At 38.5% G+C, this 24969-nt stretch overlaps 1 protein-coding gene and 1 non-coding gene across 2 annotated transcripts in view; one reads left to right on the top strand and one right to left on the bottom strand.

Moving 5' to 3' along the window:
- Positions 1 to 24969, top strand: part of USH2A (usherin) — a 641433-nt gene that overhangs the window by 527105 nt on the left and 89359 nt on the right. Inside the window, exons 56-58 of the mRNA XM_004578639.2 lie at positions 6441 to 6624; positions 10714 to 10871; positions 24453 to 24611. Coding sequence (XP_004578696.2) covers positions 6441 to 6624; positions 10714 to 10871; positions 24453 to 24611 — 501 coding nt within the window. The remainder of the gene's footprint in view (positions 1 to 6440; positions 6625 to 10713; positions 10872 to 24452; positions 24612 to 24969) is intronic.
- Positions 23568 to 23675, bottom strand: LOC118759148 (U6 spliceosomal RNA). The gene has a single exon (XR_004996002.2). It is a non-coding gene; the product is annotated as a U6 spliceosomal RNA (small nuclear RNA).

The following is a 24969-nucleotide window of genomic DNA, read 5'->3' as shown; positions in this document are numbered from 1 at the left end:
GGATTTAAATCCATTTTTGGCCATATGAACTGTACATTAAATAAATGTAGTTTGAATGCCTAACTTGAGGGTTGGAAGTGACCAATCAACAATAACAAAAAAATTGGTAACAAACCCTTAAAATGACTAACCTAGAGATAATTAATTTAAAAGGCAGTTTTTATATACACTAAACATAGTTTGACACTCATGTTTGAGTTCCCTAGGTAGAAATTTAAGTTTGCTTATTCACAGCCAAAATTAGTACTTTTTCAGTTTTTCCTCATTTCCAACCTAGAAAAAAAAGTTTGCACACTTCTCAATCTCAGTGATAAATTGATAAGTTGAACACAGTTCTGGACCACTGGATCAACAAAAAATGTGACAGTAAAATAGCAAGAAAAGTTGAGATTGCTTTTATCACTTTCTTTATGTAGACCAACTTGCTAACCCAAGAAGTTCTGATTCCCTTAGAGTTAAATCATCTAAATTGTTAGCATGTTTCCTGTTTCACCAATGATGTAAAAACAGAAAAGGAGATAAAGAAGGATACTGTTTAGTTTCATTACACATTTCGCTTCCTTTGCCCTTCTTTTGGTCATAGACGCCATCTTGGATTAGTCCTTTACTCTGCACTGTAGACCCCAGGATATTCAAGTACTCTCTATATCTTCAGTGGAGGCTGCAAGCCGCCAATCCTAAAGCTTTCAGCACAACCAAGGCACTGTATCCACAGCTCAACTTAATATCTATATCTATGTGTTTTCAGATACTTCAACCTTAGCACTCTAACACTTAAATAAATCCCGTATCCCTCCTCCTCCTCTTTCCCCAACTTTCTTCCTGTTTCCATCTCTCAAGTGCCATTATCCCCCTTATCAGTTAAGCTCAAAATTTAACATTTTTTGGGTTGGCATTGTGGCATAACAGGTAAAACTGCTGCCTGTAACACTGGCAAACCGTATGGTTGCTGGTTCCTATTTTGGCTGCACCACTTCCAGTCCAGCTCCCTGTTAATGGCCTGAGAAAAGCAACAAAAGATAGCCAAATGTTTCAATTCCTGACACCTACATAGGAAACCCGGAAGAGTCTATGGATCATAGTAGGTCAGCTCCTGTCTCTAGTCATTTTTCTTTTCTTCTTTATCCCATCCTAATTCTTCCTCCATTTTTCCAAAGTATGCACGTTTCACATTAGTCATCTCTATTTAAAAAGAAATTCTTATTCTTCAAAAAGACATAAATCCAGATCTTCTTAAAGAAAAATATATTCCGTAAGTTTTAAAATCTGGCCCTCTGTCAACCATTTCAATCTGCCCCACACTCCATTCACTGCTCCAGCCATACTAGACCATTTGTAGTGTCATTATGTTTGTCCATCTTTCTTTCTGTGAATTCACTTAGCCTGAATAACCTTCTCCTGTATCCTAGCCAATCTACTTACCTCTTGTTGGAGACTTGGCTTGCATGTCTCACATTCCAGAAATCTCCCAAAATGGCCACTAGTTTCCTTCCACTTCCCATTTCAGCCCTCTTGTCTATGTCAACTCACAAGTTTAAGGATTCTGATGGCTGGACTGTGAACTTCCTTTTTTGTTTAGGGCATATATCAGACTGTCGTCTGTATTTACCATGTTTCTAGGAATCCCTTTATGGGTAAGGATAAGTCTTATTCCCCACAGGCACTGTGCCCAGCATAGAAATTGGCAGGTTAGGGAAAATGAGATGTGGGAAAATTAAATAATAGTCTAGATTCCAATGCATTCCTGACATCAGAGAATGCAAAATCAAGTCCATCATCAGATTCCAGGGAAAGCTCATCCATCATAAATCTGAGAGTAGGGAGAGGCCTTTAACATTAGATTAGATGTTACTTGAGATCTCATATGCCTTATCCGAGTGTCTGGGTTCTAGTTCTGACTCCTTTCCTGATTCAAGAAATCCCTACTAATGTGCACCCTGAGAGGTAATAGGTGATGTCTCAAGTGTGTGGGTTCCTGCCACCTATCCAGGAAACTTGGAATGGGTTCCTTGATCCTGTTCTGATACTGTTCTGATCCTGTTCCAGATCCAGCTGTTGTGTGTGTTTGGGGAAACGAAAGAGTAGATGTAAATGCTACCTTCACTCTCCTTTTTCTTGTACTCTTATTCTGTTTCAAATTAATTAATTAAATAAATATGTGATTCGATGTTTAAACTGGAGTATTTGTGAGGAAACTAACAAGTGGATAAGATTACAAGAAACTCAAGATAAGCTTAAAATAAATTCAATATACCTATTCTATTTCTGGAAGCCATCATATCATGAGTCCAAGGTATCGTGATCCCTCTTATAGATCTCAGTTCATCTATCCCCACATCATTCTCCTAGGTCGTTTTCCTCACCAACACCCATTTTCTTCCCTTGAGTGACCTCAGATCTGTCACTCTATTTTGCTGAATTGGACTTCACCTTATGGGAAAAGAAACAAGTTCTCCACGTGGGACACATTAAAATATTTCCCAAATGTGGCTCTCACTTTTGATATTTTGCAGTTTCCAAGACAACGCTGTCCCCATATTCGCTCTACAAGCTATAACCCAATAGTTATTATTCAAACATTTGAACTTTGTTATAATCAAACCCATGGATACAGGGTTACCCCTAACTTAAACAGAGCTTTTGCCACCCCTTATAAACATGCTTTCAACTTTTATTTAAAAATTGAGTCAAATCCAGAATTGTTTCATTAGCTCCATCATGTAAACAAGCTTCCTTGATTGGTTTAAGTCAGTAGGTATGCAACACCCTTTCCGACACCTTGGCAATTTTTCAGACATGCTTCAAGGTAAGACAGGCAACACTGCAGAAAACAGAATTATGAATGAAACTGCTCTGTTTTATCTCTTGACTCAAATAATACCATATTAAGTTAGAGTTCTAATTCTTTGATTGAGTCAACTTCTGGCTGCTGGCAGACAGACAGAAATACATGTTGTGATTTGTGGAGTTTTCCGAATATCTACCACAGAGCTAGTTTTCAGAACAAAGTGTGCTGTTTTCCTCTAAAGAATTTTTTTTCTCTGAAAAATAGCTAGGTTTGAAACATTTTGAAATCTGTATTCCTCCAGGGTGGTATTGAATAAACTAGTTTCATGTCCTCCATTTTTTTTCTTCTCAAAATGTCCAAACTTTACCTTCTACAGAGTAGAAGTGTACACCCAGCACAGTCAACCCAAAGACGTTCAGTACACGGAATCTAATATTGAAATGAGCTTTCCATAGCTCCAGAAGGGAGCCCTAATGTTTAATCAGAACTTAACTAGTTGACAACACTAGGTAGTCTGATTGATCATTTGCAATGCTAGGTTCTCCACCAACAAGTTTGCACATCTTTTAAAAATATGTAAACATTTGACCTTGAATTATGATTACTTATGTGTACATAGAAGACTGAACTCCTTGAAATAATTAAACACATATTAGATGTCTTTATATTTCCTAGAGCTTTCTATATAATATTTTGCAGGCAATATATTTACAACAATCAAGAAAATCTGACATTCATTAGGCGATAGAGGGACATCTACAGGGACACACTGAGAAGTAAGGCAGAGAAGATCCTTGCTCTCATGCAACAAATTTTGCATTCAAGCATGAGGAGGAGGTAAACAATACAGTTGTAACAACATGGACCTAATACATATTGGAAAACAGAGTCTACTGTCAGGGGTAATATGCAGGAAATAGAAAGAGATTTGATAAAAAGGAATTAATCTGAGATCCTTTTAGATCATGTAGGATCTGCAAGGTTTAATGATAGAATGTATTTCGGGAAAATATATGTGTAGTCTAAATAGTAATTAATTTTATGTGTTTTGCCTAAAAAATGAACAGATGAAAAAGATTCAGATGCAGAAAGAAGGAATAAAAGGAAAAAGGAAAGGAAGGAAGGGAGAGAGGAAGGAAAGAAAGAAGGAAGAGAAGGAGGAGGGAGAGAGGGAGAGAGGGAAGGATGGAGGGAGGGAGGAAGGTAACCCAAATGGAGATGTCCAGTGAGGAGTTGATTATAAGCCTCCAGAGAGAACGTCATTCTGGAGGATGACTGAGTGGAAATGATGTTGGAAGTGGGTGTTGAAGAGGAGTCAAAGGAGAGGAGTGAGGAGGAGAGCAAGGTGGGGGGAGGGAAAGAAGACAGGCCAAGGGTTTGGAGGCGCTGGGTCAATTTAAGCTACAGGCAGGGAAGAAGAGCCAGCAAATGAGACCAAAAGGGACAGAGAAACAGGCAGAACATAAGCACAGCACATGATATGCACAGAAAAAAGAAAGTTGAATTGTTGAAAGTTAGTCGAAAGTTAGATGTTGAATTGTGTAACTCAGGCACACGTTGATGTACCATGGTTTGGTTTCCCACTCTTGAGTCTTGATTTTCAAGTCACACCCATGTGGGAGACTGGGATTGGATTCCTGATTCCCAGTGGCAGCCTCACTCTAGCTGTTGGAGGCATTTGGAGCGTGCACAGATGACAGTTCTCCATCTCTCTTTAGCCTTGTGTCTCTCTGCCTCTCCAAAGCAAAATGTTTCAAACTAAACAATTCAGTTGTGGTAGCCATAATGGAAAAATTTCTTAGCAGTAGTTACCTGACATCCACTTCCTGGTGGCAGTTCAAAAGCAAAATAAAGCACTACATCACATATTTAAAGAACCACCTGCAGAGTGCATAATCTGGAAGTTGGAGAGGCGTAGTAGGGAGATAGTGGGCACCTCACTCTTGGGTTACCACTCCCACTGGAGAGCACGAAAACCAGGACAGGGGTGGGGGTGGCTAGACAGAAAGGCACCTGCCAGAATGTGTGTGAACTGGATAGTAGGGTTGGTTGGGTTGAACCTGGCTTCACTGCCCACCGACATGTACGAGAGCTAAATGGGATGTGGGACAGATTGAATAAGTCTGCGGTACATACTGGCAAGCATGGGAACCAGGGTAGGGAGCAGGCCTGGTGGGGGTTATGGGCAGTCACCGCAGCTAGGCTGCAGCTCCCACTGGTTTGCGTGAGGACCAAGTATGAAATGGGTAGGATCAAGCTGGACTGCAATACTCATTGGTTCAAGTGACAGACAGGGCTGGAAACAGAACTGACCCAGCAATTGCAACGACCAGCATGTGCATAAGCTGATAGGGGTGACAGACTGTGCCAGAACCTGTTGTGGCAAGCACACATGGGAATCAGGTCTGGGATCACCTCAGACAAAGTTTCTTTGGAGATCCCTCCAACTGAACAGCTGAGCTCAGAACCCCAACCATGAAGAGACTATGTCAGCCAGTGGATTCTGAATAGATTTCATTGTGCTTGGAACAGCAAGATTGGCAGCAATCCAGAACTGTTGAACTATCAAAATTGCTTGAGCAGGATCCTCGGAGCATGCCCCACATCAGGGACCTGGGATGGGGGTGGGAGGCTGCATGGGGCTTCTCCATTTATTTTTCCCCTGTCCCCAGATACAGGGGGAAAATGATGATATTAGTGGGGAAACAATGATATTACTCACTTTCCTGTAGCCCTTGACCCTTTGTACCCTAAGTAACTAAGAAAGATTATAAAAAAAAAAAAGTAAAACAAAAAAAAGCCAGTTTTATCCATAAATTAAATGTAACGTGCTTTTCAGGGCCAGTGCAATAGCACAGCAGGCTAATCCTCCATCTGCAAGCTGTGGCATGAATTGTGGGCACTGTTTATACCCGAATATTCCAGTTCTGATCCAGCTCCCTTATGGTCAGGGGAAGCACCAAGGAATGTCATATCCTTGGGCCCCTGAATCTGTGTGGGAGACCTGGAAGAAGCTCTCTGCTCCTGGCTTCCAATCAGTTCAGCTCCAGCACTTGTGGCCATGTGGGTTGTAAAGCAGCAGATGGACGATTTCTTTCTCACCTCTGTCTGTAAAAATCTGACTTTCAAGTAAAAAGAAAATAAATCTTTTTAAAAATAAATGAACTAGGGCTTGGCGTGGTAGCCTAGTGGCTAAAGGCCTCGCCTTGCACACACTGGGATCCCATATGGGCGCCAGTTCTAATCCCAGCAGCTCCACTTCCCATCCAGCTCCCTGCTTGTGGCCTGGGAAAGCAGTCGAGGACGGCCCAATGCATTGGGACCCTGCACCCACGTGGGAGACCCGGAAGAGGTTCCTTACTCCTGGCTTCTGATCAGCACAGCATCGACCATTGCGACTCACTTGGGGAGTGAAACATAGGATGGAAGATCTTCCTCTCTGTCTCTCCTTTCTGTATATCTGACTTTGCAATAAAAAAGAATAAATCTTTTAAAAAATGAGCTAAAATGTTTTTCTTGCTCTTAGTGAAGATTTTTAAATGAACAGAATAAAAAAAGCCACAATTCATAGGGTGATTGTGTGACTTTTGGTGTTTGTTTCATCTTAACAATAAAACCTGGTTGGATTGTTGTTGTTTTTTTTTTTTTTTAGGAGTTTGGGTATCACCTCGGCACATTGTCATCAATTGTACAGCAGTCATATTGTACTGGAGTCCACCGGAGAAGCCAAACGGCATCATATCTCAATATCAGTTGATTCGAAATGAAACTGTGCTTTACTTGGGTAGCGGCAAGGAACAGAATTTCACAGATGGAAACCTGGAGCCAAATAGCAGGTAAATTAGAGGAGATTTTAGCAATCACTCAGTAAGGGGAGGAGGGAGCAGATTTTCAGGGCTAAAATATCCATGTCTCCCTGAAAAGTTATTATTTAATTGGCTCCACATTTGCTAGGACAAATCATACACTCTCCATACCACATGTGTTTCCTTAAATTTGTGAATAATTAGATCTCTTTTTGACGTGGAAGCCAAACAGTTTTAAGCAAGTCAAATACACTGAGTGCTAAGCTTTAAAAATTGCCTTCCTAAAACAACAATAAAAGAGATGCAAAGAGTTTAGCTTGGTAATCTAATACCACAACCCTAAACCATGATTTTTCAACATCCAGGAAGTAGCTCAAGGAATAGGTATCTATGATCATATTATGTAGAGTAAGAAAGAAAAGAATTTACTAAAGTGTCAGACTGATTTTTACCGGAACAATGAAACACTTTCTTTTTTGCCCCAGATATAATAACTAGAACTACAGGGAACAAGATGACGGAATAAGATAAGGACATGTTTAAACAGACAGAAAATTATTAACCAGGGTGAAGCAGAGAGGCCACTATCCAGGAAAATAGGAGAGGACAGGTTGATGGCAGAGGGCTCCCTGGAGACCTGTGGACACAGGGAAGCAGGGGAAGCAGCAGAGACAATGGACTGGTGTTGCAGTGGCTAGGTATCCAAGTGGTGGTCAGTGACCAGAGCTAACAACCAACAGGCCCAGACCTCCATCTGTGCCACACTTGGTACCATTTTATGTCCCGAGGAAAAGGCTGTAAGGCTGGAGGAACTGTGAGCTCCACATGCACTTAGCTGGGAGACCACCCATGTCTGGCTCAATGCATTGTAATGGTCCCACAGGAAAAACGGTACCAACTCAGCATTCTACAGGTTACACCCAAAATAGGTCTGGGTGGCCTTCAGACCTAACACCTAGCAGGTTCCAGCAAGAACAGGTACCACTAAAAGCCCAAGATTTTGGACACCTGGTGTCTCCCTAAACCTGAAAACTGCTCAGACTAGGAATGGGAAAAATGCTATACAGGCAACAGTGCGGTTATAGCACAGGATCACAGGGGGTGGTCCTGTGAGCAAGGAGCTGGGGCTATGGAGACCATGGTAGAAGCCTGGAACAAAACCCCAGGACTGAAACTCACTAGATGGAGTGGCATAAGTAACTGCAAATGAAGAACCAGGTAACAAACACAATCGGTAAAATTGACCTGTAGAACAGTGGGCAACATAGCTTAGAAACCAGCCCTAAGGAGAAGAATCTTATAAGTAGAAGTGCAGTAACCAAGAGCAAAAGAAGAAACAGAGACACAAAGAATATTACTGATGCCACCCTTGGAAAAAAACAAAAAAGTTAACTGAGGAAGAGGAAGACATCAAGGAAATGGGGGATAAAGAATTTAAAAAGAAAAAAACTTGTTATAAATCTCTTAACAACAATGAGAAGCACATACAGGAATCCAGGGAGTTTAAGGAATATGTTATACAGGAAATAGCAATAAATCAAATGTAAGCTGATATATTAGAAATTAAAAACATGGTGTAGCAAATAAAAAAATTCAGTGGAAAGCCTAAATAGTTGAATGAGTGAGGCAGAAGAAAGAATCTCAGAATTGGAAGACAGTTCCTTTGACAATAGAGGAAAAAAATCAAAAAGCTGGGAAAGGAATTGAGTCAAGGTAAGTAAAGTATTCAAGACTTAAGAGACACTATTAAAAGAGCAAATTTATAAGAGTTATGGGAGTTCCAGAAAGTACAGGAAGAGAAGTTGGGCTTAAAAATGTGTTCAAAGAAATAACTAAGGAAAACTTCCCTAATTCAGAGAAAAAATTGGGAAACAACATACAGGAGGAGCACAAAACTCCCAAGAGGGTTGACCAAAGCAATCTTTGCCTAGAAACATGATAATCAAGCTCTCTTCAGTTCAACACAAGGAAAAGAAATACGCACATTAAAAATATCAATTAATATATACAGGAACCCCAATCAGACTCATAGCTGACCTCTCAGAGGAAATTCTATTGGCCAGAAGAAGATGGAGTGACATATTCCAGATTCTGAAACAAACTTGTTAACCCCAAATAACTTACCCTGCAAAGCTTTGCTTGGCCTTTGAAAATGAAATAAAATTCTACAATAAAGATAAACTTGAAGAATTTACTTCTTCCAGATCTGCCCTCCAAATGATACTTACAGATATTTTATTGACAGAGAAAAGGAATGGCACCTACCAAAATGAAAGGCGAATGTGCAGAATGTCCCAAATAAAACAATGAGAGAAGACTAAATCAAACAATGAACAACCCATTGCTAAAATGACAGGACCAAATTACTGCCTAATATATTAACCCTGAATGTAAATGACTTAAACTCATCAACCATCATGGATGAGAGGACTGGATCAAAAAATACCCATCCATCTTAACACATCTCACCGACAAAGATATGTGGAAACTGAGAGTGAAAGGTTGGGATAAGATGTTCCATGCTAATGGAAAGGAAGTAAGCTGAGGTAGCCATTCATAAATCAGATAAAGCAGAATTTGATGTGAAAGATATTTTTTAAAAAGGTGAATAAGGACCCCATATAATGATTAAAGTATCCATTTAGCAAGAAGAGATCATCTTACTAGCTTCTTAGCAATTTTCTTTATCATCTCTAATTTCCCTTGGTTTTTCTCTCTTGCATTTTTTTCTAGTCTGGCTAAAAGTTTCTTTTGCTCATCTTCTTAAAAACAAATGTTCATTTTTTCTTCTTTTTTGTAAGTCTTTGCAGTGCATCATTGGATCATTTATTCGAAAATTTTTATTTTTTTATAAGCACCTGATTTTGTAAATGTCTCCCTCAATACAGTTTTTGCTGTATTTCATGGGTATTAACATTTTTGTTTTTATTCTCAGTTCTTCAAGTTTTTTTCTTACTGATTTCTTTAGGGAAACATAGGTCATTTTTTTCAAGAAGTTTTTTTTATTTTATTTTCATTTTTTTAGTGGCACATTGGTCATTCTGTGGCATATTCTTTAACTTCATGTTATTGTAAATTTTGTATATTTCTTCCTGTTGTTTTCATTTCATTGATTTTCATTTAAGAGAATGTGTAATAACTGCAATGGAGACTGTCATATCCAGAAGTGAAGATACACTTTAGTATACATCTCTAATTCCAAACCAATGAGGGACTCCCAGTGAAAGTGTTAAATGTATCTTGACAATAGGATGCTGGACTCTGCCGTTTTCCATGCCTGCAATGCCAGGATATACTTAAATATCAGAATGCTGGACTTCTGACTGTTTATGAAGAGCTATAATATTGGAACAAGATAGGAGAAATTAGTGGGGGGAGAGTTTTTGGGAAGGGAAAAGGGGAAATCCCAGGGCCTATGGAGTTATGTTATAAAATTTTTAAAAGCAAAATAATAGAACTGGCCAAAACACATTGGGGAATGTAGCAATTGAGAACAAATTAAAAATGGCCTATCCTTAACATGTAAATTGATAAAAATAATGTGGCTTAATGGAGATGATATTGAGAAAGAAAACATTTACTCATTTAAAATTCCACAAAAAATAATAAAAAGAGTTTGGTTTAATACTATGTTTTCTTCTTTTGTAATATTTCTCTAAAATTATTATACTATGAATACATAAGTATTTTAAACAGAAAAAAGTTTCACATATTTCCAATTTATTCCCATTCATTTATCAACAGAGACAAAATGTATCTGCTGATGTGTTCTTATAGAGAATAGAGACTGATTTAGCTTTATTGTACGGCGAATCAGTTCTCAAACAACTTTCTCCAAACACAAACCCTAAACTCCATCATATTTAAAAATTGAAAAGATTAATCAGGACCCTTCTGAACTCTTCAAGTAAACTTTGTGAAACAAGGTGAAACATAAAATTAGGAGTGATAGAAATAGTGGTTTTCTATAGAGGGTGCTGCAAAGTGCAAGTTCTGAACATGGAGAATTTACAATGTGCTCCAAAGTAAGGACTAAACAATAGAAAGAAAAGCCATCAGTCATTGTTCAAATTTCCTGTGCATTGCCTTTTCACAGTTCTTGCTTCGCTTTACATACAGATACATTTACAAATTAGTGGCCCAAACTGAAGGTGGAAGCAGTACTAGTGAAGATTATGTTATCCAAACACCTGCATGGACACCAGAAGAAATCCAACCTCCATATAATGTCACTGTGATGGGACCTTATTCCATATTTGCAGCTTGGACGGTACCAGGTAAAGAATCCAAGTGTGTATGTGTATGTGTATGTGTATGTGAGTATGTCTGTAAAATATTTCAAAGGAATTTAACTGGAGAGAAGAATGGGAATCTGGATTTAGTAAACCGGAAGAAGCAGTTGTCTATAGGAGGAAGAGGAACAGAGTAATCCAAACCACAGCATCTAAATATTTCAATATCCACATAGATACAGGAATTTCTTCCAGGTCTCCCCACAGGTTCAGGCTCCCAAGGTTTTGGGCCATCCTTGTCTGCTTTCCCAGACCACAAGCGGAAAATTGAATAGGAAACAGGACTGCCAGAACATGAACCGACGCCCACATGGGATCCCAGTGCATGCAAGGCAAGGATTTTACCAATAGGCTACCAAGCTGGGCCCTCAAATACATATTTTAAGAATAAATATTATCAAAATCTATATGGTGTTTTTTGCTCATACTCTCATGAGAAAAATTTCTTGCAAATTTTATAAGCAAAGGAAATATTAAGATATGAAATACTTATATGTATTGTTCCAACTAGTTTTGTTTTAAATATAGAACATGCTAAATTAAGCAGCACATAATTAAAAAGTTAATCATCAGTGACAGTATATGCTATAAGTGCTATCAACTTTAAGTTCTCAGAACATTAATACTTTTGAAGTCTATCCTTAATTTCAGTCGAGGAAGTGGCCAATCTGCCATGAGGTGTACAGAAGCTTACAGCTCCTTTGTAGAATTGATTTCTGCTTTCTTGGGAAAGCATTGCTCTTTTGTGACCTTTTGACATATTTCTTCTTGACCTTTTTTTATAAATTTATATTATTTTTGATGATGTTTTCATAGTTGAGAAGGATGTATGCCCATGTGGACCATTGATTAGGGTGGGAAGGATTGAGGAATGGGGAAAGGTGAATGAGACAACTGGTGCCAATTTTTGTTCTTCCTTATCTGGGGGAAGAGGGGAAAGGGTTGAACCCGGCAGCCTAACCAGATCAATACCCAGGAATGGGGAACAGCCTCTTAATGTCGTTCTAGGGTCCCCAATGTGGAGCATGCTGACATTTTTTTTTAAAGAATTATTCCATTTGTGAAAGGCAGGGTTAACACAGAAAAAGAGATGGGGGGAATCCTCCATTTGCTGGCTCACACCCCAAATGGCCTCAACAGCCAGTGAGGAGCCTATCCAAAGCCAGGATCCAAGACTTGGGCCATCCTCCACTGCTTTCTCAGTAAGCAGGGAGCTATACCAGAAGTATAGCAACCGGGACACAAACAGGAGAGAGCTTAGCCCACTAGGGCACAGAGCACACCCCTCTCCTTGGAATCTTTATAGTGCTGTTGTTTTGTGGCACCATAAAATAGAATGAAACTGGATGGAGCTGATCCAAGAGAGGTTCATCCAATGAACTGGAGATATCTCTGGTTCTGTTACCTATTAACCATGCTACTACAGTCAGTTTTCATTTTTTTTTATTAATTATTTTGCATTATGTGACAGTTTCATAGGCTCTGGGATTCCCCCCCACACACCCTTCTCCATGCCCCTCCCCCACGGTCAGTTTAATCTCCTTAGGTCTTTGTTTCTCCATTTGCAAAATAGAAATAATGAAACTACCCCAAAGATAGTGCTGTTGCAAAGATTAAATGAGTAAGTTGTACAGGTAACACTCATTGCCAGATTCTGCGTAATATTCTATAAATGGTATCCAAAAACTCTCTGCTTTCAGCTGCTCATTTTTAAAATTTACTGGCTCTGGCATTTGCTAAAATTCTAAAATATTACAGGCCTACATACAGCAGATTCAGGTTAGTAAACTGTCAAAGCCTTTTTTTGAATTTCCCAATACCATGTCATTTTTATTTTGGCTTCCACATCATATTTTATGCTTAGTGTATAACATTTCATTTCATTAACATGGCAGAATCAAATACAACTTTTCCTTGCTTAACATAACCTTAACTCTTGCCTGCCTCAGACTTCATAGAAATTGTCCATGCTGCTTGAGCTTAGAGGATATTGTAGCAAAGCATACACTCCAACTCTGACCATTTATCCAATGGTTAATAAATCTATAATATCCAGACCTGTCAATCTTTTAGTTTCAGACGCACAAAATCCATTACAGAAACCCTGTAATATATGGGAAGATTAAAATCTGAAATTAAACTGTTTTTCTGGCGCCTGGGAGGATTTTGAACTCAGTAAATAGCCAGATGATTGTGACCTGTGTATAATCTATACCTGATTTTATTAGAAAATGCCTCATGCTGTGTTTTGATTTGGATAATAAAAATATTTTGTGTTCCTGAATAGTCACAAATATACGTATTTTTAAAAAGACGCTTATAAGTGGAGAACACTTATTTGCTCACAATGGAGAGTGGACCAGGTATTTAATATACATTCCCAAATTACAACATTATTATGTCATTGGCAGAGCTAAAGAAAAGGCAAATCAATCCGTACCTGTAGTTCCTAAATCTTGGTGACCACTAGAAAGTTTATGCAAAAGCATTTTCTCAATCCAAAGTTAACTGAGTCAAAATCTCTTGGAATGAAGTCAAGAAATTTAGATCTTATTACAAATTCTCACATGTGACTTTGATGTGCTACCAAGTTTAATAACCGATGATCACATACACCAAGCAGAGGTATTCATTACATTAATTCTCTGACAATATCAATCAAACCAGTTTCTGGTGAGCACCCAAAGCCAAAATATCAATTCAAATGATTGCTTTTTATGTACATTTTTATGTGTTCAGTATGAATACAGTAGTGTTATGTAAAATGCTATGATAAAAACAAACAGTAAAGTGTATGTGATTGCTTGACAACAGAAAATTAACTTGTAGTACTTCATGTTTATAAATCCAACTGGTAAAAAAAAGAGTAAAAATGGAAAATATTCCAAGAGAATTAATGTGAGACCGAATGGAAATCTCATGTACATACCTCCAGATCACTAACTTTAGTTGCTACTTGTTAAATTCTGAGAATCAAATCCAAGTCTTTCTATTACTGCCTCTTAAAATTCATTCTTGGACCCAGCATGGTAGCCTAGCGGCTAATGTTCTCGTCTTATGTACACCGGGATCCCATATGAGCACTGGTTCTAATCCCGGAAACTCCACTTCCCACCCAGCTCCCTGCTTGTGGCCTGGGAAAGCAGTCGAGGATGGCCCACAGTCTTGGGACCCTGAACCCGCATGGGAGACCTGGAAGAAGTCTCCTGGCTTCAGATGGGCTCAACTCCATTGTGGCTGTTGTGGCCACTTGGGGAGTGCATCAGCAAACAGAAAATCTTTCTCTCTGTCTCTCCCTCTCTCTGTATATCTGTCTTTCCAATAAAAATAAAATAAATCTTAAAAAAAATTCATTCCTATCTTTGGCTTAACTTCAAGATTCAAATCTAACCTCTTGCCCATCCTCTTTGAACTGAGACGGCAAGAAATAGAGTTGGGTTTTGGTGAAAAACAAATGGGAGAATATTTTACTGGGTATATCATAATTGGAAGAATTAATTGTGGAAAATGGTGGATAATATACACCAAGCAACCACAGTCTCTTATACTTTGCGGAACTAGTAACCAGAAATTACCCAGCCAAAACCCAGATAGAATAAGCATTAGTTAGCAAAACCAGATTCCAGGGGCAGAAAGACTAGTTAGTAGGGGAGAAAGGGTGGAGGCTTTTGACAAATTTCTAGGAAGAGGACATTCAGAGGCTTTTAATGTTCTCTTATCTTAGGCAGATCCCTGCACACTTTAATGCATTATTGCTTAATAAGTATCAGGAGTAATGTTACCAAATACTCTAATAACAAATCAAAATTTCTACTTTGGGATATCATGTGTACCTATAAAATAGATGATAGACAAATGGTCTATCTTGGTAATGTCTTTTCTAAATTAATGGAGGAGCAAAACAATAAGCTTGTATGATTTATCATACAGCAAAGTCTTAAGTTTTGATAGTTTTTGCTGTTTAAAATTGTTCACTTGTTTTCGTACAAAAGCTTAACTCCTCCACATTAACTGAATCACACACACACACACACACACACACACACACACACACAGTCTTTCTTTTAAAGACAAGTAAGTACATATGTGTTTTTCAAAGATCATATGTTGTCTTATCCCGAAAAGTATTGGTTTGGAGTGCCCCTCCACCTCATTTTAGTTGATCTTTAGTTTTGAAAGGGCAACATACTGTCTCTTTTTTATATTTAATTTATTTTATTTGAAAAGCAGATTTACAGAGAGAAGGAGAGATCTTGGATTCACTGCTTCACTCCGCAGTTGGCTGCAACCACCAGGGCAGAGCCAATCCAAAGTCAGGACCTATTTCTCGCTCTTTCCTTTGGGTTCAGGGACCCAGGGACCTTGATCTTTTGTTGCTTTCCCAGGCCATAGCTGGGAGTTGGTAAGTCGAGCAGCCAGGGTATCGACCAAGACCAATATAGGATGCCTGTGCTGCAGGTGGAAGTTTAGCCTACTGTATCACAGCACCAACTCCAGCATGATTTCTCTAAAACTCAGGTTTCTCATCTATGAAAGAGAAACTTGCATGCTAGGTGTATGAAATGAAGGTGGCATGAAGACTTCTTGTGACCATGGTTCAGTTGATGGACTTCATTGTTGAGACTTACAGGTAGCATATGAGCAGGCCTTCTGCCTTTCTCAACAGTCCTTTTGACCTTTAACAAGCCCTGAGTGTTAGAATAGGACCTTATTAAGAAAAGCTAAGAATGTATGTTACCTTAAAAAGGAAAGGATTAAGAAGCAAATGCTTCATGGAACCTAAATGGCTTACTCAGGGGAAAGAATGGAGATAGATATCCCTGCTGTTTAAGAATCTAAACATTCAAAATTATTTAAACTCTGAAGATAATAATGAGTGTTTCTAATTTATCAGGATGATGACTCTGTTTTGAACTATCCTAGTCCTTAATCATGTTCTAATTAACAATGTCGCTGCATTCACCACATACTTCTTCTCACTAAGGATGGTGAGTTATGTAGGTTTAATGCATAATATCGAAACACTGGTGCTTTTCCTTTCATTTATCTCTTAGTCAATTAAAGGGAAAAATGGCAACAATTCTTCTGCTGAGCAGTCCCTTTAATTAATATTGCTCACGAATATAAATGCTTTTTATTAATCAAGTTTTGATTAAACGTTAACTAACCACAATATTGCCTTTCTATAGACATTAGGATTCTTGGCATTCAGTTAGCTCATAACCTATAGTGTATTAGATTAGATGCAACCCACTTAAAGTCAAAATCAGCATCCTGTTTTCTAAATAAATTGCATTGCATGAACTGAGATGATTTGACATTGAAGTGCAGTGGTCCAATAAGAGTAGTGAGTTTCAGAAGAAAATCTGAAACTTAATTCAATGATTAATGTTTTATTTTGCACAATCATAAATGGATTGCATGATTGAAGTTTAATCTACTCTGCATTGTACTGCAAGAGTAACACATATCTCATTTAATGCTTAGAGTAATTTAAATGTGTCCAATGATTTTCCCCAATTGGATTTGCTAATGGAAAAAGTGAACGTAGGCCATCTGAGCTATTCTCTCTGGCTTAGTCACCGGGCAGCTCTCCACTCCAACTCACCTGGATCTGACTTCACATCCTATGGTCTAAGCCACTGAGCTTTATTTGCTCAATATTTTCTACCTCAACAATGCAGAAAGAAAATTATCTTGGGTTTGGGAAAATCTATCCATGATCCAGTTCAGAAGTTAAGAACTAATTATGCTATAGGTATAGGAAATATGAATGAGAACAATGTAATTCAAGGACAATCCATCCACTATCCCAGTAGAGTTATTTCATTTCTAGCTCAAACCCTCATGGATGTAATTCATTTGCCTTTGAGTAAGTTGATTGTTCTTTTTTAACTAATGCAAAAATGTTTCCTGAGCCCCACTCAAGGGGTAAAGCATGATGCTATATATTCTGAGAATGCCAAAGAGCAATGAGCTACTGTCCCTCCTGGACAGTGAGGTAGAACTATTATACAACCTATGTCAAATTTCTTCACAATTTATGTGAATGTGTTCTGGACGGTTTGTTTCACTTTCACACCTCAAAGGGACATAATCCAGATACACTACTGATACAGAGGAGCATTCAAGCCAATCTGTTAAAAGCACTCTGTTAAGCACAACGTGTGTTTTAAAGCAAAGGAAGCTATCACACCGAATGAATAGATTTTCTTAGAATTGTTGCCGCTGCGGCTCCTAAAAAATGATCTTAAAAAAAGAACTATTTGATTGACTTGTCCCATTGTAAAGTATGCACCTGCTGTGAAATGAAGCCACAGAGGGAAAAAAAAAGGTGAATAATTTAACTTTTTTATTTGTAAAGATAATCAGGGTTTTTCTGATTACATCTTAACTTCATAAATGTTAAATAACCTATCAGCATCTAGTTGTTGTAAATTATGAAAAGGAGCATTGCAAGGAATATTAACCAACAAAACCCTTGTTCTTTAGTGAGCAAGAAAATGTGTTATGGCAGCTTGTCATTGTGCGACTGGTAACTTTGACACCAAATAACAAAACTGCCATTTGCACTTAAGGTAAATTGGTTCACTTGAGCTTCCGCTGCTCCTCTTGCTCTGACATATATTTATGAACTCGGAAACTCACCAAGTCGTGTGGCTTCCCAGCTGACTCTAACAAATCTGCCCATTTCATTTCATTTAGTCATTGGAATACCAGGGGGCTCAGTCGTTTCAGACTCATCGCAGATGGTGTGGAGTTTACAGGAACACAAGAGACTTTTCATGTCACAGCCCTGTAAAGGATGACAGTGGAAGAGGCCCTATTTCCTAACTGCATGTCAGTATTTGACACATTCACAGCTTAAAGGAGCATTTTCTGTTTCAACACCTCCTACGTATATGTAAAGGACATTTATTGCTGATGAACCAAGATATGAAAAGTACATTATCCAGGTTTATGCTTTGGCTAGCTTTGTGTAACCCTAGTTGAAGATTGTGTCTGTATTTGAAGTGTGTAATGGAGTACTTTTGTTCTCTGACCCTGGGAGACTTATCCTTTTTGGAGGAAACATTTTCTTTGGAAAGCTGCAATCCATGAAGAGACCAGGAGCTATAGACTGAAGGCACATAGCCACATGTGAATTGGAGGAAAGACCATTGCAAACTGCTGCTGAAGATGAGTGACCTAGCACCATCATAGTATTGTACCTGATCATATCTGAGTACACATTAACGTTGAAAATTAGAACACAGAGAAGTAAATTCTCATGCAGGCACTACAAGGACGGGCTCACACAAAATGACATCGCCTCCATTGTTGGGAGACACCTCAGTGGCAGCATGATGGACTTGTGAAAATTCAAAAAAGACACCCATTGTAACACTGGAGAGGAGAACTGAGGGAAGGGGAAGATCCTTGGGGAGGGGAAAAGGAAACCCCAGTGCCTATTAAACTGTACCATAAAACAATAAAAAAATAAATATGGCCCAATGCCATTGCATAGCAGACTCAGCCTCTGCCTGCAGGCCCTGGCATCCCTTATGGGCACGGACTCACGTCCCAGCAGCTCCACTTCCATTCCATTTCTTGGAGAATGGCCTATGAAGGCAGCAGAGGCGGGCCCAATTCCTTGGGCCCCTGCACCCATGTGGTAGATCCAGAGAAGGCTTCTGACCCCTGGCTTTAGACCCACCCAGCTCCAGTCACTGCAGTCCTTTACAGAGTGAAACAGCTGGTGAAAGAGCTCTTTCTCTGTCTCTCCTTCTCTGTATATACTTTGTCTTTCAAATGAAAATAGATCTTTTTTTAAAAAATAGGAAGCAGATATACTGATGATCATTTGGCTTAATGATTAAATTGCCTCTTGAGAAGTCCTCACCTCATGTCAGACCCTAACTCAAGTCCTGACTCTTGCACTTCCAATCCAGCCTCCTGCTAATGCACTCCCTGGAAAACAGCAGATTATAGCTAATAGCTCAGGCACTCGTGTTCCTCTCACCCATTTGGGGGACTAGATCTCTGGGCTCCTCCTTTTACCTGTCCAAGTGCACAGTCTCCGGCTCACTCTTTTTGGCTTTCATGTTAGATGAAAACAAATACAAATTTCTTAAGTTACTGTGTTGACTTAATGTAACATTTATTTATAATTGGATTTGCAATTGTATTTGAAAACTCATTTTAGAATTGTTTGAGAAGCAGTGTCCAAGTTACATTTTATTTTATTTTCTCTTTCTTTTGTACAAATGTCTATCATCTCTTTGCCACTCTTTAAGTTTTTTAAAAATTTATTTATTTAAAAGGTAGATTACAGAGGGTATGGAGGGGGAGGAATGGAGAGAGAAGTCTTCCATCAACTGGTTCCTTCTGCAAAGTGGCTGCATGGGCCAGTGCTACACCAAGCTATAGCCAGAAACCAGGGGCTCCTTGCATGTCTCTCACATAGGGACAGGGATCCAAATATGTGAACAGGGAGCTGGATGGGGAGAACAGCTAGGAATCCAAGCAACACCCACATGGGATGCAAAGTGCAGCAGTTACCCGCTTAAGCCCAATGTTACAGTATTGATCCTTTTGTTACCATTTCCTGTGTGGCAGGAATGCATTAAAATGCTTTTGAAATTGAATCCTCACTACTCTTTGTAATCATTTTACCTATGAAGAAACTGGGATGAACAGAGGTCACTTCACTTGCCAGTTGTCCCAAGAATTTAGGACAGAAAAAAGTCTTGATCTGTGTGTCAGTCCGCTGTGGTGTGTCCAGTTCCACAAGATGATGGCTTGCTTTGCTGCAATGTGTGTTTATCAAACTTTTCTATAACACCAACTCTAGGAATAGGAATTTAAAAAAAAATGATCTAAAGCAATCGCCATGAACTTGGGTTTTCCTTAAGGTCTTGCCTTTTAACATTCAGGCAAATTTTGCATTGTGTAGCAATGTGTTTGTCTTCCTCCAAATTATAAAACATTATGCAATTCATCATTTGGGAAAATGTTTTGTACTAATTTCATTGGCTACTGAATGATATGCTGTTGTATTTCAAGATATTAGAGATATCTGAAGAAAGCTAACCCCCCAAAACAAGTTGGAAGTCTCCATGTTTTTATAAATAGGTGGATTCAAGCAGCAATACTTTTTCTCAGTGCTTTATAAAATAAGGAGAACAGTAAGGAAAAATTCCCAAAATATTAAGTAGAATGCTGTGACATTCCAAGAAACTGTGCATGACATTTTCCATCAGGAAAGCTTCCTGCTAAAAGGTCAAATTGTAAGTCGAGAGGATCCTTGATTCATTTTCCAATCTCTTTTACTGCAACACACACTCTCCCAAGAACATTTTTGCTGAAATTGTGGAGCCGATACAAGGAGGGCTTTCCATATTGCTCTCTATTTTGCCTCTAATTCAGTACTTTGGGTTTTCCTACTCAATAATGAACTGAGAGTCCCAAATGGTCTCTACAGGCATAATCAATTCTCTTTATCCAACTCTCAAACTTTGTTTTAATTACAGCACTTTTATTGGGAGCAGTTTAAAAATTCCCAGTTGAGTCTGCTGGTTAAAAATTTAGCTTTGAAAACTATCTCCTAAATAAGCCCATTATGTGTATCAGTAAAGGGAAAGAATTTATTTAGTTGGCCTATGCATTTAATCTCAGTTATGATATATTTCTTATATTTTTTAATCAAGAAAGTATAATGTGGATTTCTCTACTCTTTGACACTGAGCGGGAAGGTTGTGGGCCATGCCCTAAATAGGAAAGATTACCCATAGTGAATTCACTTTAAAGCGATTGTGAGAGACTAAAATTAACTTGTGTGTCCTTTGATCACATCATGGGTAGTACTTGCTCTGCACTCTAATGCAGCAACATAAATTTTGCTATCAAGTTACTGGTTCACTCTGAAATGACTGGGTGCATTTAACTCTGCAATAGGCTTGAGGAAATTCTTTCCTGTTTGTATAAACACAACCAATTGCATCCATTTTAAATGTAAAGTTTTAAGCACATGATACTTCATCCCTCCTTCAATTCTTTCTCTTTTTTCTCGTAATATTTGCAGTGCTTAAGGAAGAAAGATTCACATGCACTTCCTTGAATGAGGAAGTGTGTCATTCTGTGGGTTTTCCTGGCTCAGAAAGGAAGGGAAGTTGCATTTTCCAGATCTTGCAAGTCAAAATGATCCCAATAAGAGGCTGCCCTGTGTCTGTCTCTGATTCCTTGGACATGTCTCTACAAAAGCCAGTGTAGGCTTCTTCCAGGGTATTGACTTTGTCTTCCAAAAAAAAAAAATCTTTTTTTTTAAAGATTTATTTAAATTTATTGGAAATTCAGTTATACAGAGAGGAGGAGAGACAAAGAGGAAGATCTTCCATCCATTGATTCACTCCCCAAGCAGCCACAGCACCCGAAGCTGAGCCAATTCGAAGCCAGGAGCCAGGAATTTCTTCCGGCTCTCCCATACAGGGTCCCAAGGCTTTGGGCCGTCCTCCACTGCTTTCCCAGGCCACAAGCAGGGAGCTGGATGGGAAGCGAGGCTGTCGGGATTAGAACCAACACCCACATGGGATCCTGGTACGTGCAAGGCGAGGACTTAAGCCACTAGGCTACCATGCCAGGCACCCCCCCCAAAAATCTTTATTTTAATTTATTTATTTTATATTGGAAAGGCAGATATACAGAGAGAAAGACAGAAATAAAGTTCTTCTGTCTGCTGAGTCACTCCCAAATGGCCACACCAATCAGAGCTGAGCTGATCTGAAGCCAGGAGACTCCTCGGGTTCTCTCATGTGGACGCAGGGTACCGAAAGCTTGGACTATCCTCCACTGCTTTCATAAGCCATAAGCAAAGAGCTAAATGACAATTGAAACAGCCAGAACATGAGCTGGTGCTCACATGGGATGCCAGTGCTTGGAGATGGAAGATGGTCATTCCTTTAATGACAAGTTGTTTCCCTGAGTTGCATCAGTTTTCGAAGTGTTAAGACCGAGGCCAAATTCCTTGTCCTGGCCTTCTGAATGGGACGTGAAGTCGCTCGGTGAAACAGCACACACCAGCCGAAGGATGCAACAGCAAGAGGTTTATTTCATTCGTGAATGGGCAGCAACGCCCCAGTACTCCTGGTAGCTGCTGCTGCTCTGAACAACATTTCTCCAGGGTTTTTATTGTCTCAAAACCACATACCATAAACTTACACAAACAACTTGACCTTTTTCTGCTATTGGCTAGTTTTACTCTAACGGCCTATTTCAAAACTACAACTAATAATTTCCTCATTCTTATACTACTTACTTCATTTCGGGGAAACAGAACCTTATATCTAACATGGCGGCTATTCTTAAAATGGTTGCACTTATGTTAAGCCTTATTCTATTAGCAAGCAGAGTACAGAAGCAAACCAGCATCATTAAAATCATAAACACTTATAAAAAGACTTTAAGACTCTTCAGAAGACCTACTTTGTCTGGCTGCATGCATACTCTCCAAGCTTTCTTACTATGTTCCTGCACTTGTCCTCGTATATTAACCCCTATCAAGAGAAAGAATAGGAGAACATTTTTTGGCATCATATTGACACATCTATGCCTGGTTTAAATTAATCAGTATGTAATCTATAACAAGTAGCTTATAATTCCTGAGTCTTTGTTTTTTCACATCTTAAAATTTATTTTTCTTCCAGTGTTGTTCTAAGTGTTAATTCCTCCATTCAATTGATGGCTCTTTATAGAAGTGCTAATTTGTATAAAACTCCAGACATGAGAATCACAATAGGACGGAGAACAAAGTCCCTGGATTTATGCAGTTGACATTCTTGAGGCATTTAGTAAGAGGATGTGTGGTGCCTGGCATAGCACAACAATGCAATGAAATGACTTTAATTTTTGTCATTCCTGCACTCAATTAATGAGTTTGACGAGTCTTCCCAGCTTCTGCCTCTCATGTTTTTCTTCCATTGTTTCCTTTCCAGTGGTGTCATATAACTTGTCTCTTGCCAGAGTTTCCTCGCTGCTGGCTATAAAGAGCCAAAGTTCCTTGGAAAAACACTTGATAAAATGTAATGATCATTGGAGTTAATGAATGAAGAAATCAGCATCTACCCTAGTACTCTTACACTAAGGCTACTGAGAGGATGGTATCATTGACAACTGAAAGAGAAAACCCAGGGAGAAAAGATTTAGGAAATATAAAACATAACTAATTCTGTTTTGGTATTGCAGAGATTGGAGTTTCTGTGGAAGCTGCTTACTAAAATATTTAGAAGTCTGGTAAAAAAAAAATATAAATTGGAATGCATGCACGATTGAAAATCAGAAATAAGAATTAGTTGTCAACAACAAAAAAGATAGTTTAAGCCACTAGGACAGTTTAACAGTCTATATAGGATGGTCTCAATTTTAAATAAAAATTCTCAGTCTGAGTTATGAGATTCAGCACAATCTAATACCTTTCCAAAAAAATCAATTGATCTGTCTTTCTAATGATGATCAGTTTGTCCTTCAGAAACTCTATCCTACAGAATTCTGAGCATCCTTGGATAGTATTCATTTTTCTACCTGCTAGACATGAGGGGTACAGAAAACAAAAAGCAAAAAGCAGATTTCTCTCGTTAGACCTTAATTCGTTCGGGTCATTGAGTCCTTTACTGTTTTTTCAGTGTTATCTACCACTGTTTCTATACTAATGACAAGTTTAACTACAACACAGTACCTTGTCATCCTTGCGCAGAGGCCATGCTAATCTTCTCTGTATTGTTCCAATTTTAGTATATGTGCTGCCGAAGCAAGCACTACAACACAGTTGCTAAACACACACATTACACGTTCTCAGTGAGAAGATTTAGTAGTAAACTCCGTTACATTCTTCATTTTAAAGCTACCATTCTTTTCTTAGAAAAGTCTGTATGTTGTTTATTGTCAACGAAAACTTTATAGGTCTTTAATTCTGTGACTAGATTTGGGAGAGGCTAAAATGTCAAAGCCTCTTTTCTTCCGGTAGCAATGTTGCAAAATGACAATATTGGGGCCAAAACTTCATATGTATTTAAGTTCTATAAGTTTCACTGACAGAACAAACTGTCCTGACTCAATAATTAATGCACTGGAAATTCCCTAGGTGGCTCTGATTTGGAAATTTTATGGGCTATTATGTCAAGGATCGTTGTCAGACAGGATGCATACACAATGCTCTACAGAAAAATTATTGTTACAAGCAAAACTAGTGTTGTGTTTTTATGTACTTTAAAAGTAAGCATGCCTGGGAAAAATATATGACACCATTTCTAATTGCCTTATATTTTTAAGTGAAATGTGCCTTCACTTTTATTTGCCAACATAGTATGCCTTTGAATAAAACCATTGTACTTTTTTTTTGAAAATAGGTAATGCACATTGCAAACTTCTGATGTACATATTCTAACATTTTCCAATTCAAGTTTCAAACAGAGTTTAATTGCTATTCCAAGCAATATTCTGCCTTTCTATTACAAAAGTATAAATATACATTGTTCTTAAAGGGCAAACATGTATTGATTTTGTATAAAAAACATATACTCTCTCTCTCTCCAGGGATCCTCATGCCACAGATTCCTGTGGAGTACAATGTCTTACTCAATGATGGAAATGTCACTCCTCTGACCTTCTGCACTGGTCATCGTCTGTCCACCCTACTGGAAAATTTGGCTCCATTCACCCAGTATGAGATAAGGATACAAGCATGTCAGAATGGTGAAAGTCTTTCACACATTTGGCCTTGGATTTCATGAAAAAGTATTTCATAAAAAAAATGCGTTAAAAAGGAATAGATTCTCAGTTCAAATACAAAGATGAACATTTCATTTCTTATTTGTAGTGGACTGTTTACCAAGAAAAATCAAAGCCTGGCATCGAGTGAAGCATTATGCATTTCTGCACATTAAATCATGAATATTTAAATATATTAAAATGGTGTTTTTGCAAAGTCTTGTTTTATAAGGCTCTTTAAAAGAAAAACACCTAGCTGCTCACAAAGAAATCTTTCATAATAGAAAAGAAAATGAGCATTGCAAAAATTTCATAGTAAATGTATTTACCTCAGTTTTATTTA

The sequence above is a fragment of the Ochotona princeps genome, chromosome 10, assembly GCF_030435755.1.
Source record: "Ochotona princeps isolate mOchPri1 chromosome 10, mOchPri1.hap1, whole genome shotgun sequence".
NCBI lineage: Eukaryota > Metazoa > Chordata > Mammalia > Lagomorpha > Ochotonidae > Ochotona > Ochotona princeps.
This window is presented reverse-complemented; position numbering and strand designations above follow the sequence as displayed.